Genomic DNA, 18,603 nt, shown 5'->3' on the forward strand with positions numbered 1-18,603 from the left:
CAACCCAACCAACAAGCAAATACTATGTGCACATAACTATCATCTACTGGCATATATAAACATCAAGCATATTTATCACTGGTCATCAATCATAGAATTCTCTCGTAACTAGAGTACCGACCTAGCAGGTCACTAATATACCAATCCCTACGGATCATAAGAGCATAGCATATTGTCTACCCTGATTCCGATCTAACAGATCATAACCACATATAGCATACCATAACAATAACAACTAAAGGGCCAGCCTTGGTGCCGTAGAACCTATCGATATAGTGAGGATAACTCACCTCGCAGATGTCGAATCGGAAGGTAAGCTCCAACTCTTAGATCACTTGACACAGGCTCCACCACCTATAGCACAATATGTTCGTAAGTCTTTAACCTTATAAGGTACTCCATAACCCACTAGTCAACCCCTGATCAAAGTTAAAGCCCTTAGTCAAGGTCAACAATCCATGTTGACCTTGACTCGCCGAGTACCCTCGGCTACTCGCCGAGTTCCTTGAAGCACATTCCAACTCGCCGAGTCATTAGGGTGACTCGTCAAGTTCCTTCGATTCTTGGACAAACTTTAAGGCCACCCATCAAGTTCCCTCATTGCAACTCGACGGATACACACTCATACATATATCCAGGAGAAAACTCATCCGACTCGCCGAGTTGTTCTTCAACTCGTCGAGTCTATGGCAATCATCATCGGACTCGCCGAGTTGTTCATCCAACTCGTCGAGTCCACGGTCATCTTCATGTAACTCGTTGAGTCAATTCAGTCCTTTTTCCATACAGACCTATTTTGAGCCATGCAGCGGCTCCAACTCACATATCCAAGCTTCTAGGGCATGCTTGTCACGTAAAGTTGCAAACTTTACGTGCATGCATGGCTTTAAATGCTCCAAATGCCAAATCTAAGCTCTTAATGGGGCTTCATGCCCAAGAGGGTCCTCAATCACGACCAAAACTATAACTTTATGCTTCTAGAATCCGAAGAGGGTCCATATCTGAAGTTACAATTTCAGATCTAGCCCTTAGCTCATCATACCAACTTGATATTCCAAGAAAACCCTAAAACTCAACTAATAGAGGATATCTATAAGGAAAATGACGGTTCAGGTACCTCTGGAAGATGATATTTGAAATGAATATTGATTTCCACACTCTAATTGCTCCAACCCTCCTTCTCCTCCAAGTCTTCTCCTTCCAAAAATCCTCTTTTCAAGCTTCAACACATACACAAGGCACACACACACACACGAATAAGGGCTCTCAAGGACTCTTTAGAACTGTAAAGAGGTCCAAGGGAGGCTAAGCCGCTAAGGTCCTTTTAAATAGGGATACAAACCCCGGGATTTAGGGTTTCATCTGCCAGCTCCTACTCGCCGAGTAGGTCACTTAACACGCGATCCCACCCCGTTGCTACTCGACGAGTAGGGAAATCAACTCGTCGAGTAGAGCTTAACCCAATACATCTTATTTGAAACAATACCTAAGAATCGGGGCATTAGATCACCATCAACAATCCTCAACACTTCGACAAGTGGCTTTGTGGTTTTAAGAGAATAAACAACACTAGGCCAAAAACTTCTCTCGTCCATGATTATTTTCTTTATCTCTTTTCCATCAGCTTTCTTTGCCCAATTATATCTCCCCTATTCTGTTGAAACAAACATCTGTTGCAATGGTTCTTTTAATTCATACATGCTTTGTATAGTCTAAAATGTTGTGGCAAATCTCGTGGCTACTGGTCTAAGAAGATCTTTTTTTTAAATACTTTCTAGCTAAAATTAAAACCCACTGATGATTGTAAATGAAGTTGCTAACCTTTTTTTGCTTTGATCAAGACATTTTTTGTTGTGTCAAGTCCTCAATTTTCTCAAACATCAGGTTGATGCAATGAGCAGCACATGGGGTCCAATACAAACTCTTTCTTTTCTCCATCAACAATGTTCCAACGGCTTTGTAAGCACTCGCATTATCAGTCACCACTTGAATAACGACATCTTCACTGATTTCCTCAATTACCCCATCAAGCAACTCGAATAATTTTAAAGCATTTGTGATACAATCTTATGCATCAACTGTTTTTAAGAAAAGTTTACCATGTTGATTGTTCACTAAGAAGTTGATCAAGCTTCTATTTCTCATATCTGACCATCCATCCGATAATAATGAAACTCTAGTAGTCTTCCATGTTGCCTTTATCTCGTCCACAATTGTGTTTGTTGTTTTGACTTCTTCTTGTAGGATCCAATTTCTCAACTTGTACATGGTAGGAGGTTTCAATCCTCGACCATAGTTACCAATAGAACGTAGCATACTAACGAATGAAGGACTATTTGCTACATTAAACAGGATCCCATTCTCATAAAAGAATCTCCCGAGGTCTAAGCAAACCTTGTTTCGTTGCTCTTTAACTGTGGTTGGTGTCATTTTCCAGCTGAAGTTGGCCCTTCTTCATCGTCTCCTGGGGTATTCACAAATCGATCCATTGGCCCTCTAACACCCTTTTGGACACTTGGATAGCAGTTGCCATGCTTTGGTGCATTGACACGCACACTCCCATTTACACCTCCACTACCTACAAAGTATGCTCCACCATTAATAGTCTCCTCAAAATTCCGTTGGTATCTGAATTTTGAACTTTCAAAGTCTTTCAAGATTTGCTTCATCTCTTCTTTCACTTTCGGAGGCACTAGAGGACAAGGAGATGTATTTTTGTGCGTACCAGCAAGATGTGCTTTCAACCTATATACTCCTCCGGTGATAATTTTCTCACAAAACTTGCACATTAGATATTTATACCCTTTCTTTGCACCCTATGTTGGCACCTCCTTTTCTCCACCATACCGCCAAGTTGGATATGTTCGTGATCCCTTACCAGCCATCGTAAATCTTGAAGCCTTCGGTTCGCTAGAGAGAATTTAAGAGGGTGCGATGGCGACTGACTAGGTTAGAAACGGTTTATGAAGTTTATAAATATGTATAGAAAAATAAGTTAGAGTCGAAGAGTCAAAGTCAAAAAGGGAATAAAATACAAAAAAGTCAAAAAAAAAAGTCAATAAAAACATGTCTATGAATCTTAATCCTCGACGCCTCAAGCTGCCTCACTCCGGTGAGGCTTAAGCCTCATTTTGGCCATCTGAGGCTTAGGATTTGAGGCTTTTTTCTCACGCCTTAGCCGAGGCTAGCCTTGAGGCTTACGCCTCAAACCGCCTTTTTAAACCTTGTCTGTAACATAAGTCAACAACAAGATGATTGAAATGCATGTCTTGGATACTCATACACTAAGGCGAGTGTACCCTCACTTGGGCATTTACACAAACAGATTGTGTGCATACAATGTAATTACCTTTAGCACAAGAATCATCAAACAGGTGAAACATTGTTGCATAAAATTGGTAAATTTGAAACATTGTTGTATTCTAAAGATGCATTTTAACTCATGAGTTAACAGGTCCCGGTTATAATGTTGCATATTTTGGTCCTAGAAGGAATCAGGGTTGTGTGTATTTCGTCTAAAAAACAAGAGTAAATTACACGAATGGTCCTTATGGTTTAGGGTAATTTGCGCGTTTGGTCCCTAACTTATTTTTTTAACTCGGAAGGTCCCTACTGTTTGTTTTTGTTACGTACTTGGTCTCTATCTTACCTAAAAAGACTATTTTTCCATTGATTTTTTAATTTATTTAAACAAACACACCCTCAACCCCACCCCTCTCACCTTACTTTACCTACCCTACCATTTTTGCCTATTTAAATAATGGTATTATTAGATAATACAGGGACCAAGTGCGTAACAAAAACAAATAGTAGGGACCAAGCGCGTAACAAAAACAAATAGTAGGGACCTTCCGAGTTAAAAAAAATAAGTTAGGGACCAAGCGTGCAAATTATCCCAAACCATAGGGACCATTCGTGTAATTTATTCAAAAAAACAATTGATTATTAAATAAATAAGCATTTAACCCTATTATAAAAATCGATACATGTATATAAAATCGGTTACGATTACCATTCGTTTCATCCACTTGTCCTTTCTCGTTTCTCCTTACTCTGCTATTCTACTCTACGATTTCATCAGCATCGCCTCTGCTATTTCCTCATTTCATCAGCATCAGCACAGGTATGTATCGAATTTCTTGCTATTTCTCCTTCGACTTTGCTATTTTTTGCTGCCTATTTGATTGAATTTTCAACATTTCTCGATTCACACTCAAGAAAGAGAAGGGTAACTCAGCTTAGCTTTTGTTGCCTCATGTGTGGTTTTCATTATCTCCATCTTCGCCTTCACCTGCAGTCCTACCCCATCTCTCTAATTTGAAACCCACCACACAACCACCACAAATTAGATTTTGGGTGATTACTTTAGCATTGTAGTTGGGTTTTCGATCTGGGTTCGACTCATTTGTGGACGATTACAACACCCATCTTAAGTGTTTTACTTTTTGGCCGACAGTGTTTTCTAAGAATGTCTGCTTCCTTGGTCACGCGTCCCCGAATTCTAGCGACAAACACGGTATTACTCTAGTGTTTTTGTTGTTTAAAGGAATGATCGAAATAACCGAATTTCCTGCTATTTCTCCTTCTACTTTGCGTTTTTATGCCGCTCTTTTAATTGAATTTCTTGATCGAAATTCTTGTTCAGAGTTTTTTGTTGCTGCTCCCGTTTTGCGTTTTTCATTTGCTTTTTGATTGGCAGAAATCAAAGTGCATGAGTTCATTGAAGGTAGTACTTTCAAAAGTACATTTTATGCACACAATCTGTTTGTGTAAATGCCCAAGTGAGGTTACACTGGCCATAGTGTATGAGTATCCAAGACATGCATTTCAATCATCTTGTTGTTGACTTATGTTACAGATTGTGGGTGCATCAGTTTGTAGTTTTGTTTGACTCATGACATGAGTTTATATATATATACTGTAAATAATAGTTATCATCACATTATCTAGGCCATAATTTGGTCTGTTGATGAGCTAGTTATGAAGCTGATAATGACAATGTAACATTCAGTGATTAAAGCACTTACCATATGGTGGCTCTTACAAATCCATCTGGATTTATTGTTTTACATCGGGAAAATGACAGAAACTAACCGATTTTATATGTTTACAGACATGTATCGATTTTTATAATAGGGTTAAATGCTTATTTATTTAATAATCAATTGTTTTTTAGACAAAATACACGCAACCCTGTTTCATTCTAGGACCAAAATATGCAACATTATAACCGGGACCCGTTAACTCATGAGTTAAAATGCATCTTTAGAATACAACAATGTTTCAAATTTACCAATTTTATGCAACAATGTTTCACCTTTTTGATGATTCTTGTGCTAAAGGTAATTACATAAAATTGAAACAGGAAATGACATCTTTCCTCTCATTGAAGATCCGATTCCCTTATATATTCAATTCAATCAATAAAATCACACCAGAAAACGAAAGTAAGTGCTACTTTACATTTTAATTACAAGTACTACACAAATAAATAAAAGTAAATTCCTACTTTTTGCATTTAACCTATTTTTTTACTTATCAGATAAACATAAACCGCAGTCCACCTGTCACATTGTTTGTAAAGACACATGGTGTAACAACAACAACAGGCGGCATGTCATAGCAAGTGGCGGTGTTTCAATCTTAGCATTCAACTATGGATTGCCACTAGCTTGGGCTGAAAATGAGCAAGAGGAGAAAGATGAAAGTTTAGTAGGGGCATTTAAGTCATTATTTGACCCTAATGAGAAGACAAAATCCGGGAAAGTGTTGCCAAAGGCGTACTTGAATTCAGCACGAGAAGTAGTGAAGACTTTAAGGGAATCATTAAATGAAGATCCGAATGACATGGCAAAATTTAGACGCACTGCAGATGCAGCTAAGGCATCCATACGTGAGTATCTAGGCAGTTGGAGGGGAGAGAAAACAGTAATAAACGAGGTAAATTTCTTTGGGGTAAATTGTAAATATAACAAAGACTAAAATTACACAAATGGTCCCTATGATTTAGGTTAATTTGTACGTTTGGTCTCTAACTTATTTTTTTAACTCAGAAGGTCCCTAGTGTTTGTTTTTGTTACGTCCATACTGTTTGTTTTTGTTACACGCTTGTCAATTTCTTACCTAAAAAAACTATTATTTAAATAGAGAAAAAATTGTGAGATAGGTAAGGTAAGACAAATGGTGAGGTCGGGGTGTGTTTATTTAAAAAATTAAAAAATCAAAGGCAAAATAGTCTTTTTTGATAAGAAAGAGACCAAACGCATAATAAAAACAAACAGTAGAGACTTTCAAAGTTAAAAAAATAAGTTGAGGACCAAACGTACAAATCACTCTAAATGATAGGGACCATTCGTATAATTTACTCTATAAGAAATAGCAATGTAATGTAAATTTCTTTGGGGTAAATTGTGGTGCAGGAATCATATGTTGTGATTGTGAAAGCAATTAGAGCACTGGCAAGTTTCTACTCAAAGGCGGGCCCATCTGCTCCACTTCCAGAATCAGTCAAGTCAGAAATCATGAGCAATCTTGATACCGCAGACAAGTTTTTGTGAGCCTTCATTTTGGGTCTTACAAGTACAACAATTTAACAATTTAGCACGACGTGCTTTTCTCATTTTATCAATTTAGTCATGTTATGTATTTTTTTGTAGTGATAAAAAAATCGGTGTTGAACATTATATACAATTCAATATTTTTTCTTGTGATCGAATGATTACTTTTTATTTGTCTTATTTAAATGTTACAAGCATGTCTTTACCTATAAGTTAGATGTTTTAATCGGACAACAAAAAAAAATCATGGTTTCATCGAATGTATAACATTGTTAAATAACTTAATCGTAAAATCATGGTTGTAAAAAAGTTTGACTTTAGCTAGATTAATCGGTTAGACGATGATTCGGGGACTTTAAATTGCTAATATTTGAATTTTAAAAAATTAAATATGACTATTATCATAATGAAATATGTTAATATAATTAATACAATATTAATCAATCTTCAATCTTTAAATAGTTTGTATTGAGATATAACTTCTTCAAAGTGTTCAAATTTTATCGTTTGACACTTATGGACTAAATAAAGATTAATCGAGACCTAGTCAAAATTTTTACAATTTAAACACCGAATAAAACTATAAACAAGAAGGATATGTTCGTGGATGAGGTGACAATGTCACCACGATTGTGCACAACATCCCAGGTGTCATGATCATGGTGGTTTGTGACGTTGAGGACGGAGTACAACGACGAATCAACGATGCATGCTTTTGTTTCTAGCTGTTGGGTATCGCTATTTTTTTAAAAAAAATTATTAAAATTTACTCTATAAATTAACCAATTCACAACAAAAATTTACACTAATCTTTTCTTCTTTTAACATATACCCAAAGATTGTGCCATCTTACCGACTATGGAACAAAATCCCAACACCCTACCTACAAATCTCATCCGAATTCGCGATGGTGCATTTATGCTAGACACAACTCCTAGACAATTCTCCTAGCATGACCACAAGGTGGTTTCAAGAATTTGCTCTAAAACTCTCCTATTCCTCAATAACAAATGTTTCATGACTCTCCTATCCCACAACAACTCTTCCAACAGCATTACCCACCACAAATTATTTCCATCACTCCGCTTTCGTTTGCCATTTTTTGTGCAACCACCACTATCACAACCACCATTTTCTTAGCCAGAAGCTACCCTTCTTCTCCCAATGAATAACAAGAAACACAATTCGAGAAACCTAAAAAAGCCAAGCAAAAAGGCAAAAAACATAAACCCGTTTCAATCCACATGTGAAATTTGATAGAAAAAGTAGAAACCAATTTGGCTAAGACTGATCAAAGGGAATGCGCAAACAGGATATAGTTTTTGGGAAACCGTTATAAACATTTCCATGAAGAACCGGCTCATAAGGAGAGTATCGAATGATCGACCAACTAACTTCCAAATGGTGTGATATGAGGCTAAAAATTACCAAATTCAGCGGATTCTCAACAACTTGAAGAATATGCACAAAAGTGGGACGAATGATTTTAATGTATTTGCGGTGACGCTTAAGCGGTACCAAGAGTCGCAACCAATACGAAGACCTTTTCCATATGTGAATGCTTGCTATGAGCTAAAAAATATTACAAATGGCTTCTCAATTAAGAATCAGTTTCATCCAACTTAAAGCGTTGAAGGAAATCTCAATCACAACAATCAGACGGATGAACATTTATGGACATAAATGATGAACCGAATGACTTAGAAGTAGAGGAACCTCTGTGTCAACCCATTAGAAGTAAGCGAAAAAAGCAGCTTCCGGTTCTTCTTCAAAAATTCAGAGAGTAGCGGTATCAATCATTTTAAATAGAAATTCCATCGATATGTAAATCTCAAAGAATGGAAGATTGATATCATGGAAGAAGCAAAAGAAGATTACAAACAAACACAACTTATGATGAAAAAAAAATAGAATTATTTGGAAATTTTGAGGATGAAAGATGAAGATTGATAGATCTTCAGATATTTCTTGCGGTCAAAGAAATAATCAAAAATAAGTATAGGAATATGTAAATTTTTTCGATGTTTGTTATTTTTTCTGGTTATTTTTTCAGAATTTTTTATTTTAATCTATATAATGTTTTTATTTTAATGAAAATGTAGCAATTTTATTTAATTTCGTTGTTTAGATGACAATCTTTGGGTATATCCGGTGGCCTTAATATCTTATAAATATAATATTATCTGAATTATTATTTTTTTTAAAACAAAATTTGTAAATTGGAGTGTAATATTATAGAAAAAACATGCTATTGTTTGGCGTATCCTCCTTAATAAATGAAGATTTTTTTGCCACATGTCAATCTTTCATGAGTTTTGACACTTGTCATTTTGTGGTATTTTTGAAATAAATATTATCCACTTGTCAATTTTTGGTTTGTTTCAATTTTTAAAACTAGATTATAACCCGCGTTAAACGCGGGGAACGTATAAAAACAACATACAAATGTGTACAGAACTCTTAAAATGAATTTATTAAATTCTTGAATACATACATTAAAAAAATTAATATCGTAAAACAAAATAAAAACATGACTTGAAGATTAAAACTATAAATAAAAAAACAAAATATTCAATCATAAACTAATATAAAATATTAAAATATGTGCATGAGAAAAAAAAACAATGGTTTTCGAATGCAATTTGAAATACATATAGTTATATATTTCTACTTGGCATAGTAATTATCTCAAAATCTGAACAAAATGAAAATACTTCATGCGAATGATGTGCCGGAAGGACATGTTGAATCGTATTTCCTTTAAAGAAATAAAGAGATTGTTTCGATAACACCACGATTCATTTTCACCAACATTGTAATTAGTAACATCTAATTTAATCCACCGATTCTTATTGAAAACCCAAATAGTCCATGAACGATCTCCACTTACAGAAAAATATCATAATTTTCCATCAAACTTGATAAGCCTCAATGTATAAGAGTTGATATCATTAGTAATAGAAGGTGCAGATATCACTAAATTATATTCTTCTGAAAATACATCGAATCGTAAAATGTCATAGTTAGACAATAAGAAGTAAACCACACCTTCGCTTATAATTGCCTCATCCGAAACAGGATAAACAAAAGATGATAATCGGATATTACGAAGCTCCCTCCAATCTAGTCTGCCTGATCCTTAAGCAGATCACTACAAAGAAAATAACATATAAGGAATAAAATAATATACCTAAAATTGAATACAAATAAAGTATTACGATGACGGTGCATATGATAATCGAATGATCTTGAAATGCAACGGTTTCCAACTCATAATCACCATAGCAAAATTTACCGCAATGTATTTAGAGATTAGAAACTGTAACGATTTGCAATCTAAAGTCGTTTCTTTACAAACAAATAAAAACTTTTTTGGATATTCATCTCCATTATCACATTCACCAACAATCAATCCGCACAAGGAAGATGCTACAATTGTAAACGAATTTGATACACAACTGATGTCAAAACTTTTCTCACCGCATGACATAACAAACTGACGCTCTACAGTTCTCCATGTTTTTTTTGTTGAACGATAACTCTAAAAACTATATTATTTCTCCACCAGTTTATAAAATAATACATGAAGCTGTAAGCATTAAGAAAATTTTAATGTAATACTTTGTGGGAAAATTTAAATTTTATTACAGCATAAGTGGCAATAAAGGATGCATTTAAGTATAAAAAATCCATAGCATTCATCAAAAGCATAAGTTGCAATAAAGGATGCATATAAGTATAAAAAATCACATAACATTTATCAAAAGGTAAGGATTTTAATGTCCGTGTTTTTTTAAGAATTTGAAACTTATAAATTAAATCAGAGCGAAAATATAAAACTGAAAAAGCTAAAAACCAAAATTATAATGTTCAAAATTCATTACATCATTTTACTTTCAACTTGTTTTTAAGGAATTGCAATTTGAAATTTTTTACCCTACTTTAACATTTTACTTTTCAACTTTCTTTTCGGACGCTGAAATTTGAAAAATCTACACATTTATATGTATGGTATTTGCTTGTTACAGAAAAGAGATTGTTATAATGAGGTAGATCGTTTCAAAGTAAATTCTACAATATGAAGAAATAAAAATAGGATGCAACATTAAAAATAATAAATGAATATACATTGTTATGTCTTGCAGCTGAAAGTAACAATCTTATACAAAACAGACAGAAAATGGGGCAATGAACAAAATGCACCAGGGGCTAAAACATCCTCAAAATGAGGCAAAAAACTGCACCATGGAAATAAAAGAAAATGAAAAACTTATCTAGCATACCGAGCAAAAAATTATACCCCGGGTAAAAACACTATATAGGGTTAATGATATAAGTAGATTCAAGCAAGTTGTAAATTTATTCAGTTTTTACCACTTTTAATTTATTTCTTGGTTAGGAAGAGGTTAAATAGCATCAAAATGCTCCAAAAGTTGCAACTTTGGTCCTTGTTTGAGGGATTTATAGAAATTCTGGTTCCTACTTAAAGTATAATGCATATATTGCATTTTTAATGAATATTTACTATTTTTTTTATAATATTATTATATTTCTATAAGGTAAAATGTTATCATGTGTTTATGTTGTCCCATCAAAATAAATTTAAGGTTTGAGGTGTTAGAAAAAAAATTAAGCATTTAGAGGAAATCTAGTTTATTGATACTTGCTTAGAAAATACATCATTAACCAATAAAGCTGATTAATAAATAAATGAACACTAATACACTAAAACATTGGTTTTATATAAATGACCATTTTACCCCTATCAAATGCGAAACAAAAATATGGAATATTTACCTCTCCGACAGTATCTGTGTTATCTAATGCAAAATCTATGACTTCCTAAATCTGAATTCTTTCTAATGTCAAGGACTTAGGGTATGAAGCTACTCGTCATATTCATCTCTTGGTACATCGGTTAGTGTTTGCTTAGTTTCTACACGTTGCAAAGAAGAATCAAATCAAACAAATATAAACGATTAAATTGTTAAACCCTTGCTCACCGTGAAGTTGAAATAACACTTGCACAATAAAAATGATCACTCAAAACCACATGGTAAATAGGAATCTTTGTAAACAAAGGTGTAGGTCAATTTAAGAACTCACAAGTTAGTTCTTTTTACCATTTTTTGTTGTTTATCAACCACAAAATCAACCAAACACTTCCTCAATTTGAATAAGCTATCATCAACAACAATATCAATATAAATTTTAATCTCATCCACCGTTATTGCATTCCCATTTGAACTATTCTCCGTGAGAAAATTAACAATTTTTTTTCAGATAGATCTGCTAGGGAAGACTTCAATTCAAAACACAGTTTATGATCATTGAGTACAACATAAATGGCTCAATTATACGATAAATTAGAATTTAGCATCAATGGTAGTTGTTTCAGTTGCAACATAAAAAAATAGAAGACACACACAAATACAAATGACATACACAATTACATACAAACATACAATTAGAACAAAAAAAAAGTATGGAGTCTTGCTTTGCCACTTTCGATCAAAGGGAAGGTATGTGATTGATCTTTTAGACTGAAGGTCAAATTTGTTAGAAAAAAACATAGCAGATGAAATAAAGGCAACTCTAGGTACCATTTTGGAGAAAGGATGAACACGCATATGTCAAAAAGGAAGGACCCTGGTGCAATTTTGGAAAAGAGAAAAAAAGGGTAGATTTGTCTTTTCCTTTTTCTTTTTTATCTCGAAGTACTGGGCAACAAAAAAAGGGTGACCAAACAAAACTGGTTCATATTGTATATGACTTCTATGACTTTGCTGATGTTCTATTATAGTGCTAGAGTGTATTCTCATCTTTATTTAAGTAATGTTAATATGTTCTATATTTTTCTAAATTTGTGTACGCGTAAATACCCTAGTAGTATCATATTTTTCAAATTCATGAGATTGGTCTAAATACGGAAATTATCCTTTAAATTGCGACCGACGATGGCTGGAAATTAGTATGATTTTCTTTCTTTTCCGCATTTTTTATTCCATCTTCAAGTTGTATTGTTGTGCATAGGTTTGGGGGGTATCAAATTATGACTTATTAACTTATTAGCATTAGATTCTATATCAGGTAATCATATTACCACATTTTTTATTCCATCATATCACTTCTATATCATTCAATAAGCCAATTCTAATGATTAATGTGAACATTGTTCCTGACCAATTTATCACTCAATCAAATTATTAGTCAATTAGAATCAAGTTAAAGACACATGCATACATAAGTCAATTAAAAAAACTCACAGCAATAAAAACACACACACGAATTTAGATAGAACCATGACTGAATACACATTAAGAATAACAATGACATTACATCGAGCATATGGTGGGCGATAATTTAGAAGCATAAATTACAACACATATTATACTCAAAACAAAAAAAAAGTATTGATTAATACACAAAAAATTACTTGAATTACATACCTAGTGTAGTTGTTGGTGTGGTCCGAATGTAATTGCAGGATTTCAACTTCAGAACAAAGTAATCAGCCTACGGTATATTGATTGGATTTGGGGTTGACAGAAAGAAAGTTTAATGACAATGCTTGATATCAGCAACAGAAATTAGCAAACTGCAATATAAGATATATGTATTCTTTAATTTACGGATTTACGGAGTAATGATGGAATTAAAAAATTAAATGAATTATTTAATTACAAAAAAACTACAAAATTACATGTGTCCAATTGAAGGAGAGTAAAAAACGATAGTGTACCTTTCCATGTAATATGAGAAACTATAGAAGTAGAAGCAGCTGTCACAGGAACGCGAGGTCTAAAATTTGATGTGTAGCAGCTTGTCCTCTAGGATCATTAGGAAGTTGAACCATTTGAGATTGGCCTTAGATAAGACAAAAAAATGTTTCTCATCAAATATGTAAATTATGCAATGTCCCCCAACTGTATACCTAAAAGTGCTTCTTAGGTTTTTTTTAACATGAATGAAAAAAGGTTCTTGAGGAGTAAATGGATAATTCACAGGTGCTCCATCAGTTCGCTCTGTTGTCATAAAAGCAATCTCAAGAATTCAGTGGAATCCCTAATGAAACGGAGAAAGAGAGAAGTAATCATACCAATTGAAGGTCGAGCAACATTATCTGGAAATTGACATCTTTGACTTTGACCTGAAAATAAAAATTAATCTCACATGATAGTCGAAGGACATCTGCCCCACATTCTAGAGTACCATTAGGAAAATCTTTCTTTTGAACCTCTTTGGCCACCTTTAATTCAATTGGGTCCAAATTACCCTCCCACCATCATGATGCCTGTGATTAGCATATGCAAATACGATTGTGTATTATGGGAATGGGATTATAATCACATATAATAATAATTGTTAATGTAGGGGCATAGTTAGTGCATTCACATCAAGCCTTCTACAGAGTTTGATGGTTGAAGCGGAGAATGCAAGGACTTGACAGCATCAGGTTGGAATTCTAGTGTACTGTAATGGTGTACATAACCTGCAGGTGTCAAGTCAATATGTCAAACACTATTATTAAAATACAAATCCTACCTTTTTTGAAATTTCTTTAATTCCACTATTTCAAAATCATGAATCGAGAATTATTAATAGTAACCCCAAAGTTATATAAAAATACTCGAATTAATTCAACTTTTTATGGTAATAAAAGAAAATGCCGTTCAATTTTTTAAATTCAAATCCTATTTTATTCTGAATTTTAAAATAGCTAAAATAATAACATTTTAAATCTTTCAGGATTTCAATTAATCCCAAAATACAAATCCTATCTTACTTTAAATTTTGAAATTGTTAAAGTATCATGAATTAATTTCACTTACCATCGAGTATTCGATGCTTTTTTTTACAGTTATTAATTTTTTTTGTCTATACAAAATATTTAATCTCGACCATGTATTTTGTGATTTCAGACCGAAAGTTTGCCAAGATTACTAAAACGTCCCTAATCGTATATTGTAATTTCAGACTGAAACTTTGCGAAAATTAATAAAATTCCCCTAATCACATTTTGTGATTCTAAGACCAAACTTTGCCAAAGTTACTAAAATGCCCCTAGTCGGATTTTGTAAGCTTAGACCGAAACTTTGCAAAATTACTATAATGCCCCTAATAATAATTTGTGATTTCAGATAGAAACTTTCCGTATTACTAAAGTGCCCCTAACCGCATTTTGCAGTTTTAGACTGAAACTTTTTTAAAACTGCTAAAACGCCCATCAGAAAACATATATGTATGGGATATATAAAATAACTTCATTATATACCAAGTCATTACAAATGGAGCTTCCGGCTTCATGATCTGCAACAAAGATTTTGTCAAAAATAGCAAGTCTTTTCTCAGATGGAAGAGCACATTCCTTTCGATCATTAATCTCCTTCTCCAATTCCTTAGCTGAAAGGGTAAATCAGGAAATTGAAGAATTAGACATACCCTCGGAAGCACTAAAGACTGATAACTGATAACTGATAAATGATAACTAACCTTTCAAAATGGAAACGCGAGTTTTGGCATTTGATATTGGAAATCTATGCCCTAGCCAATGAAATTCAGTCATGGATGCAGCTTGTTGAGATCTTGCTTCATCCATAACAGCCTGTATTTATAAAAAAAAATGAAAAGAATGGAAGAAATAAGATTTGTGTGAAGTTAAAAAGGTATTCAAATTATTAGCATTACCTCCAATTTAGCTTTAAAAAGGTCAAGTGCAGGTCCAGTCCTACTAAGATGTGGGATCATGTCCACACCAAACATACCCTCTAATTGTCATGCCTTATGCAGCTGCACCTTTTCTGACAGCATCCACAGCCACAGCAAGTGAAATGTACAAGAAAGTGAAATGTAGATTGGGTTGGTAAACCTGAAGGTAACAGTGGTCACTGTAGGGTTTTGCATTTTCTTGAGACTCAAGAGGGCAATACTGCCTTTCGGTCTGTTTAAGATGCAAATGAAAGCACATTACATAAGTGCAGGATGCAGTAAACCCACCATGAAAGTGCAATGGTTGTGAGAGCACAAATGCTTACAGGAATAATAACAGACTGAGAGTAGCCATGAAGACGACAATCAAATACCTGTCACATAAATAAGCAGAAATGAGCATACCATTGACCCAATCTAACCAACAGTAACCAAAAAGCACCCAGAAGTACCAAACATCGCCGACAAAAGAGATTATCAAGAGAATCTAAGGAAGCACTAAGGCTTTTGTCCAAAGATATGTTCCTATGATGCTCATGGTCTGTATAAGTACACACATCTCGGTTTACTTTCTCTTCTTCTTCTTTTGTCTTCGGCATGATATATGCCTCCTACATCACAGAAGAAGCACGGAAAGAGAATATTATTAGAACCAAGTATATGGAAGAGTAGTAGATTTCTGAAGTATTGGAATTTGATAAAGGTGGGATTGGAAAGAACCCTAAAAAATCTATGTCAAAATTACAAAAAATGCCAATGAAAGAGTTCGAATCGATTAAATTCCGAGAAATTCGCAGACCAATTGAAGATAACTTACCTTAATGAAGTCGCAGATGCTTGAATGGATTGAACACTATTCTTCGAAATCCCTGAATTGGGTATCTGCAAGTTCCAGTTCTTCCACATTGGAGGACGAAACAGAGTGATCGGTCTACAAGATTTAGACAAAGAAGTAGAAGCGAATGGATTGACTGTTTCTTAAGATAGGAAGAAGAGACAGAGTAAACGACGAACGAAAGGGAACATTACACAACGGGGTATTGGGTGGAAGGAAGATGACGTGAGCAAATGATCCAAAGGTCTAGAATATAAGATTGAAATGCATTGAATAGCCCTGATTTCTTAAGAAAAGAATTTAAGGTTCTCTTTTAGTAATATTTAGAGATTAAAGTTATATACTATAAATGTAAAGTATTAAATATCATATATATGATATTAAATTACAATAAATACGTTTATTCATTTCTTATTTTAAAGTTGTACATTAAAAAAATTTTCTATTTACACTTTAATTTAATGTTTAAATTTTTTTTAAATCAACACGTGTAATACACGGGCCTCACACCTAATTACTGTATCAAATCAAAAGGCATAGTCACAAACATGATAATGTTTAATTGTTTTATAAAATAAAAAGCAAAAGAGTGAGTAAATAGTAAAGTTATTTACACTAGGACTTTTACCACAAACTTTTTGTTTATATGATTTTGGTCATAAGAGTTTTGTATTCAGACAGGTTTAATCCTTATATAGAAATAAAATTACAATCGTTGTCTCTATAATTTAAAGAGGTCCTATGTAGTTTTTTATTTTTTATTTTTTTATTATTTTTTTATTTTTATAGAAATTGTCCACTTGTTTAAAATTTACAAAGATAGTCCATATATAATAGAAAATTTTAAAATGACAAGATGGTCTATAGGTTTAAAAAAATTACAAAAATTGTTCATGTAATACAAAAATTATAAATTACATCCCCATAAGTAATTTAATATATATTAAAAAGCAATATTCGTGGATGTTTCTACAAACACTTTGCACCATTCTAAAATGACATCTTTTACTCTTATATATCTTTTTTTTTCTGTAGTTTGTAAAATGACATTCTACTTTTAAAAATATCATTTTCAACCTTCAATTTTAAACTTTATAAAATATCGTTTTCACCGTCTCCATTTTCTAAACTTTCATATTTATCCTCATAATATATATAAGTTCGAGTTTGTCTACGTTACGATCTATTATTTTTAAATTTCCGTGCTTTTATTTATATACGCTTCCTACGTATAAGTCAGACGATGTATAATGCGTTTTCGATTATTTGAACTTTTGTTCATTAACTTAAACTTTTGATTATTTAAACTTTCGTTTATTAACTTATAAAAGCTTAATTATTTTTATGTATGTTGTAAATTCGAGCTTTACGTTTTGACATAAATTTGTATACATTTTTGTATTTATTTTAATGTACATTTTCTACGTATAACTTTAAAGGAAAATAACACTATAGCAAAATAAACTTTTGCTATTTGCCTGATTTAGTTATTAAAGTTTTTTTTTTGTTTTTTTTTTTTTTTTTTGCAATAGGTCTTTACAGTATTATTTTACATGTTAAATAGAGGAATCTTGTAAACTACTTCCAGTTTCATCGGTTACCTCAACTCAGGCGGATTTTTTTTAAATATTTTAAAAATTAAAAAATCAAATTTTTCGATATGTCATTAAATGAGGTGGTGGCTTGGAGTAAGGCTTATGGAAATCCATTAATGATGTTCAAGGTGGACTTTCAGAAGGCTTTTTTTGGAAAGGGAACTTCCCTACTGAGGGTTTCCGGGCCAACTTTCGCACACCGACTAATCCCCCGCTGCAAACATGAGGCTTTGCCTCATGCCCTGGAGTCACTGCAGGCGAACCTCCATGGCCACAAGGGCTTAGTAGTGCCAGGATTTGAACATGGGTCAATAGGTTATCCACCATATCTTCCACATGCCTTACCAAGTCACCACAACCCAAGTGGTTTAACTATCAGAAGGCTTATGATTCTCTTTCTAGGGAGTATCTTCTTGAGATTATCCAACTTTTGCTGCTTTACTTATGTAATTCTTCTTTTCTAGCTTCTTGCTAGTTTTTAAATAAACTTTACACTGTTAAAAAAATTATTAGTTTTTATTTTTTGTTAAAAAATTATTAGTTTTTATTTTTTATTTTTTGAGAACTATGTTGTTAATCAACATTGGTTTGTCTTTATTTTTTTGGAACCGCAACCACCACTATTCATCTTCCTCTAACTCACCTCCCACCACCACCATCACCGTTCAACATCACCAACAAAATCTGGAGATTGATGTTGCAGGACATGAAAACGGAGAACAATCATTAGTAGAGAAAGTAATTAGATGGAGATTGACATGACTGGTTCACCAAATGGACTTCATGGAATCCATTGTGTTCATCTCTCTACAACCCACACCACCTAACCTCACCCCTACCTTTAGTCATAACCTCGTCTAGCACTTCTCCAAAATCGGAAATCGTAGCCGGAAACTAGAAATAAACA

At 33.5% G+C, this 18,603-nt stretch overlaps 2 protein-coding genes across 10 annotated transcripts; one reads left to right on the forward strand and one right to left on the reverse strand.

Moving 5' to 3' along the window:
• Window positions 1-3,998: 3,998 nt before the first annotated feature.
• Window positions 3,999-6,715, forward strand: LPA19 (photosystem II 11 kDa protein-like protein). Of its 2 annotated transcripts, XM_079010765.1 has the most exons (5): window positions 4,019-4,123; window positions 4,457-4,516; window positions 5,366-5,447; window positions 5,543-5,940; window positions 6,420-6,715. In XM_079010765.1, exons 2-5 carry the CDS (start codon window positions 4,469-4,471, stop codon window positions 6,555-6,557), a joined length of 666 nt encoding a protein of 221 aa, XP_078866891.1. In that variant the 5' UTR covers window positions 4,019-4,123; window positions 4,457-4,468; the 3' UTR covers window positions 6,558-6,715. The 2 variants fall into 2 exon arrangements, with proteins under 2 accessions (XP_078866892.1, XP_078866891.1); XM_079010766.1 differs by lacking the exon at window positions 4,457-4,516 and having other exon boundaries at window positions 3,999-4,123.
• A 6,131-nt stretch (window positions 6,716-12,846) lies between these two features.
• LOC145063244 (histone-lysine N-methyltransferase EZ3-like) lies at window positions 12,847-16,312 on the reverse strand. Of its 8 annotated transcripts, XM_079010836.1 has the most exons (10): window positions 16,084-16,307; window positions 15,719-15,877; window positions 15,593-15,640; window positions 15,246-15,498; window positions 15,051-15,162; window positions 14,833-14,960; window positions 13,657-14,049; window positions 13,492-13,582; window positions 13,300-13,387; window positions 12,847-13,155 (listed from the first exon to the last, which is right to left on the reverse strand). In XM_079010836.1, exons 2-4 carry the CDS (start codon window positions 15,863-15,865, stop codon window positions 15,340-15,342), a joined length of 354 nt encoding a protein of 117 aa, XP_078866962.1. In that variant the 5' UTR covers window positions 15,866-15,877; window positions 16,084-16,307; the 3' UTR covers window positions 12,847-13,155; window positions 13,300-13,387; window positions 13,492-13,582; window positions 13,657-14,049; window positions 14,833-14,960; window positions 15,051-15,162; window positions 15,246-15,339. The 8 variants fall into 8 exon arrangements, with proteins under 8 accessions (XP_078866962.1, XP_078866964.1, XP_078866959.1 ...); XM_079010838.1 differs by having other exon boundaries at window positions 13,300-13,851; window positions 13,953-14,049; window positions 16,084-16,308; XM_079010833.1 differs by having other exon boundaries at window positions 13,300-13,851; window positions 13,953-14,049.
• Between the last annotated feature and the right edge of the window lie 2,291 nt (window positions 16,313-18,603).

Source organism: Lactuca serriola, chromosome 7, assembly GCF_051521515.1.
Source record: "Lactuca serriola cultivar US96UC23 chromosome 7, Lser_US96UC23_V15, whole genome shotgun sequence".
Classification (NCBI taxonomy): Eukaryota; Viridiplantae; Streptophyta; class Magnoliopsida; order Asterales; family Asteraceae; genus Lactuca; species Lactuca serriola.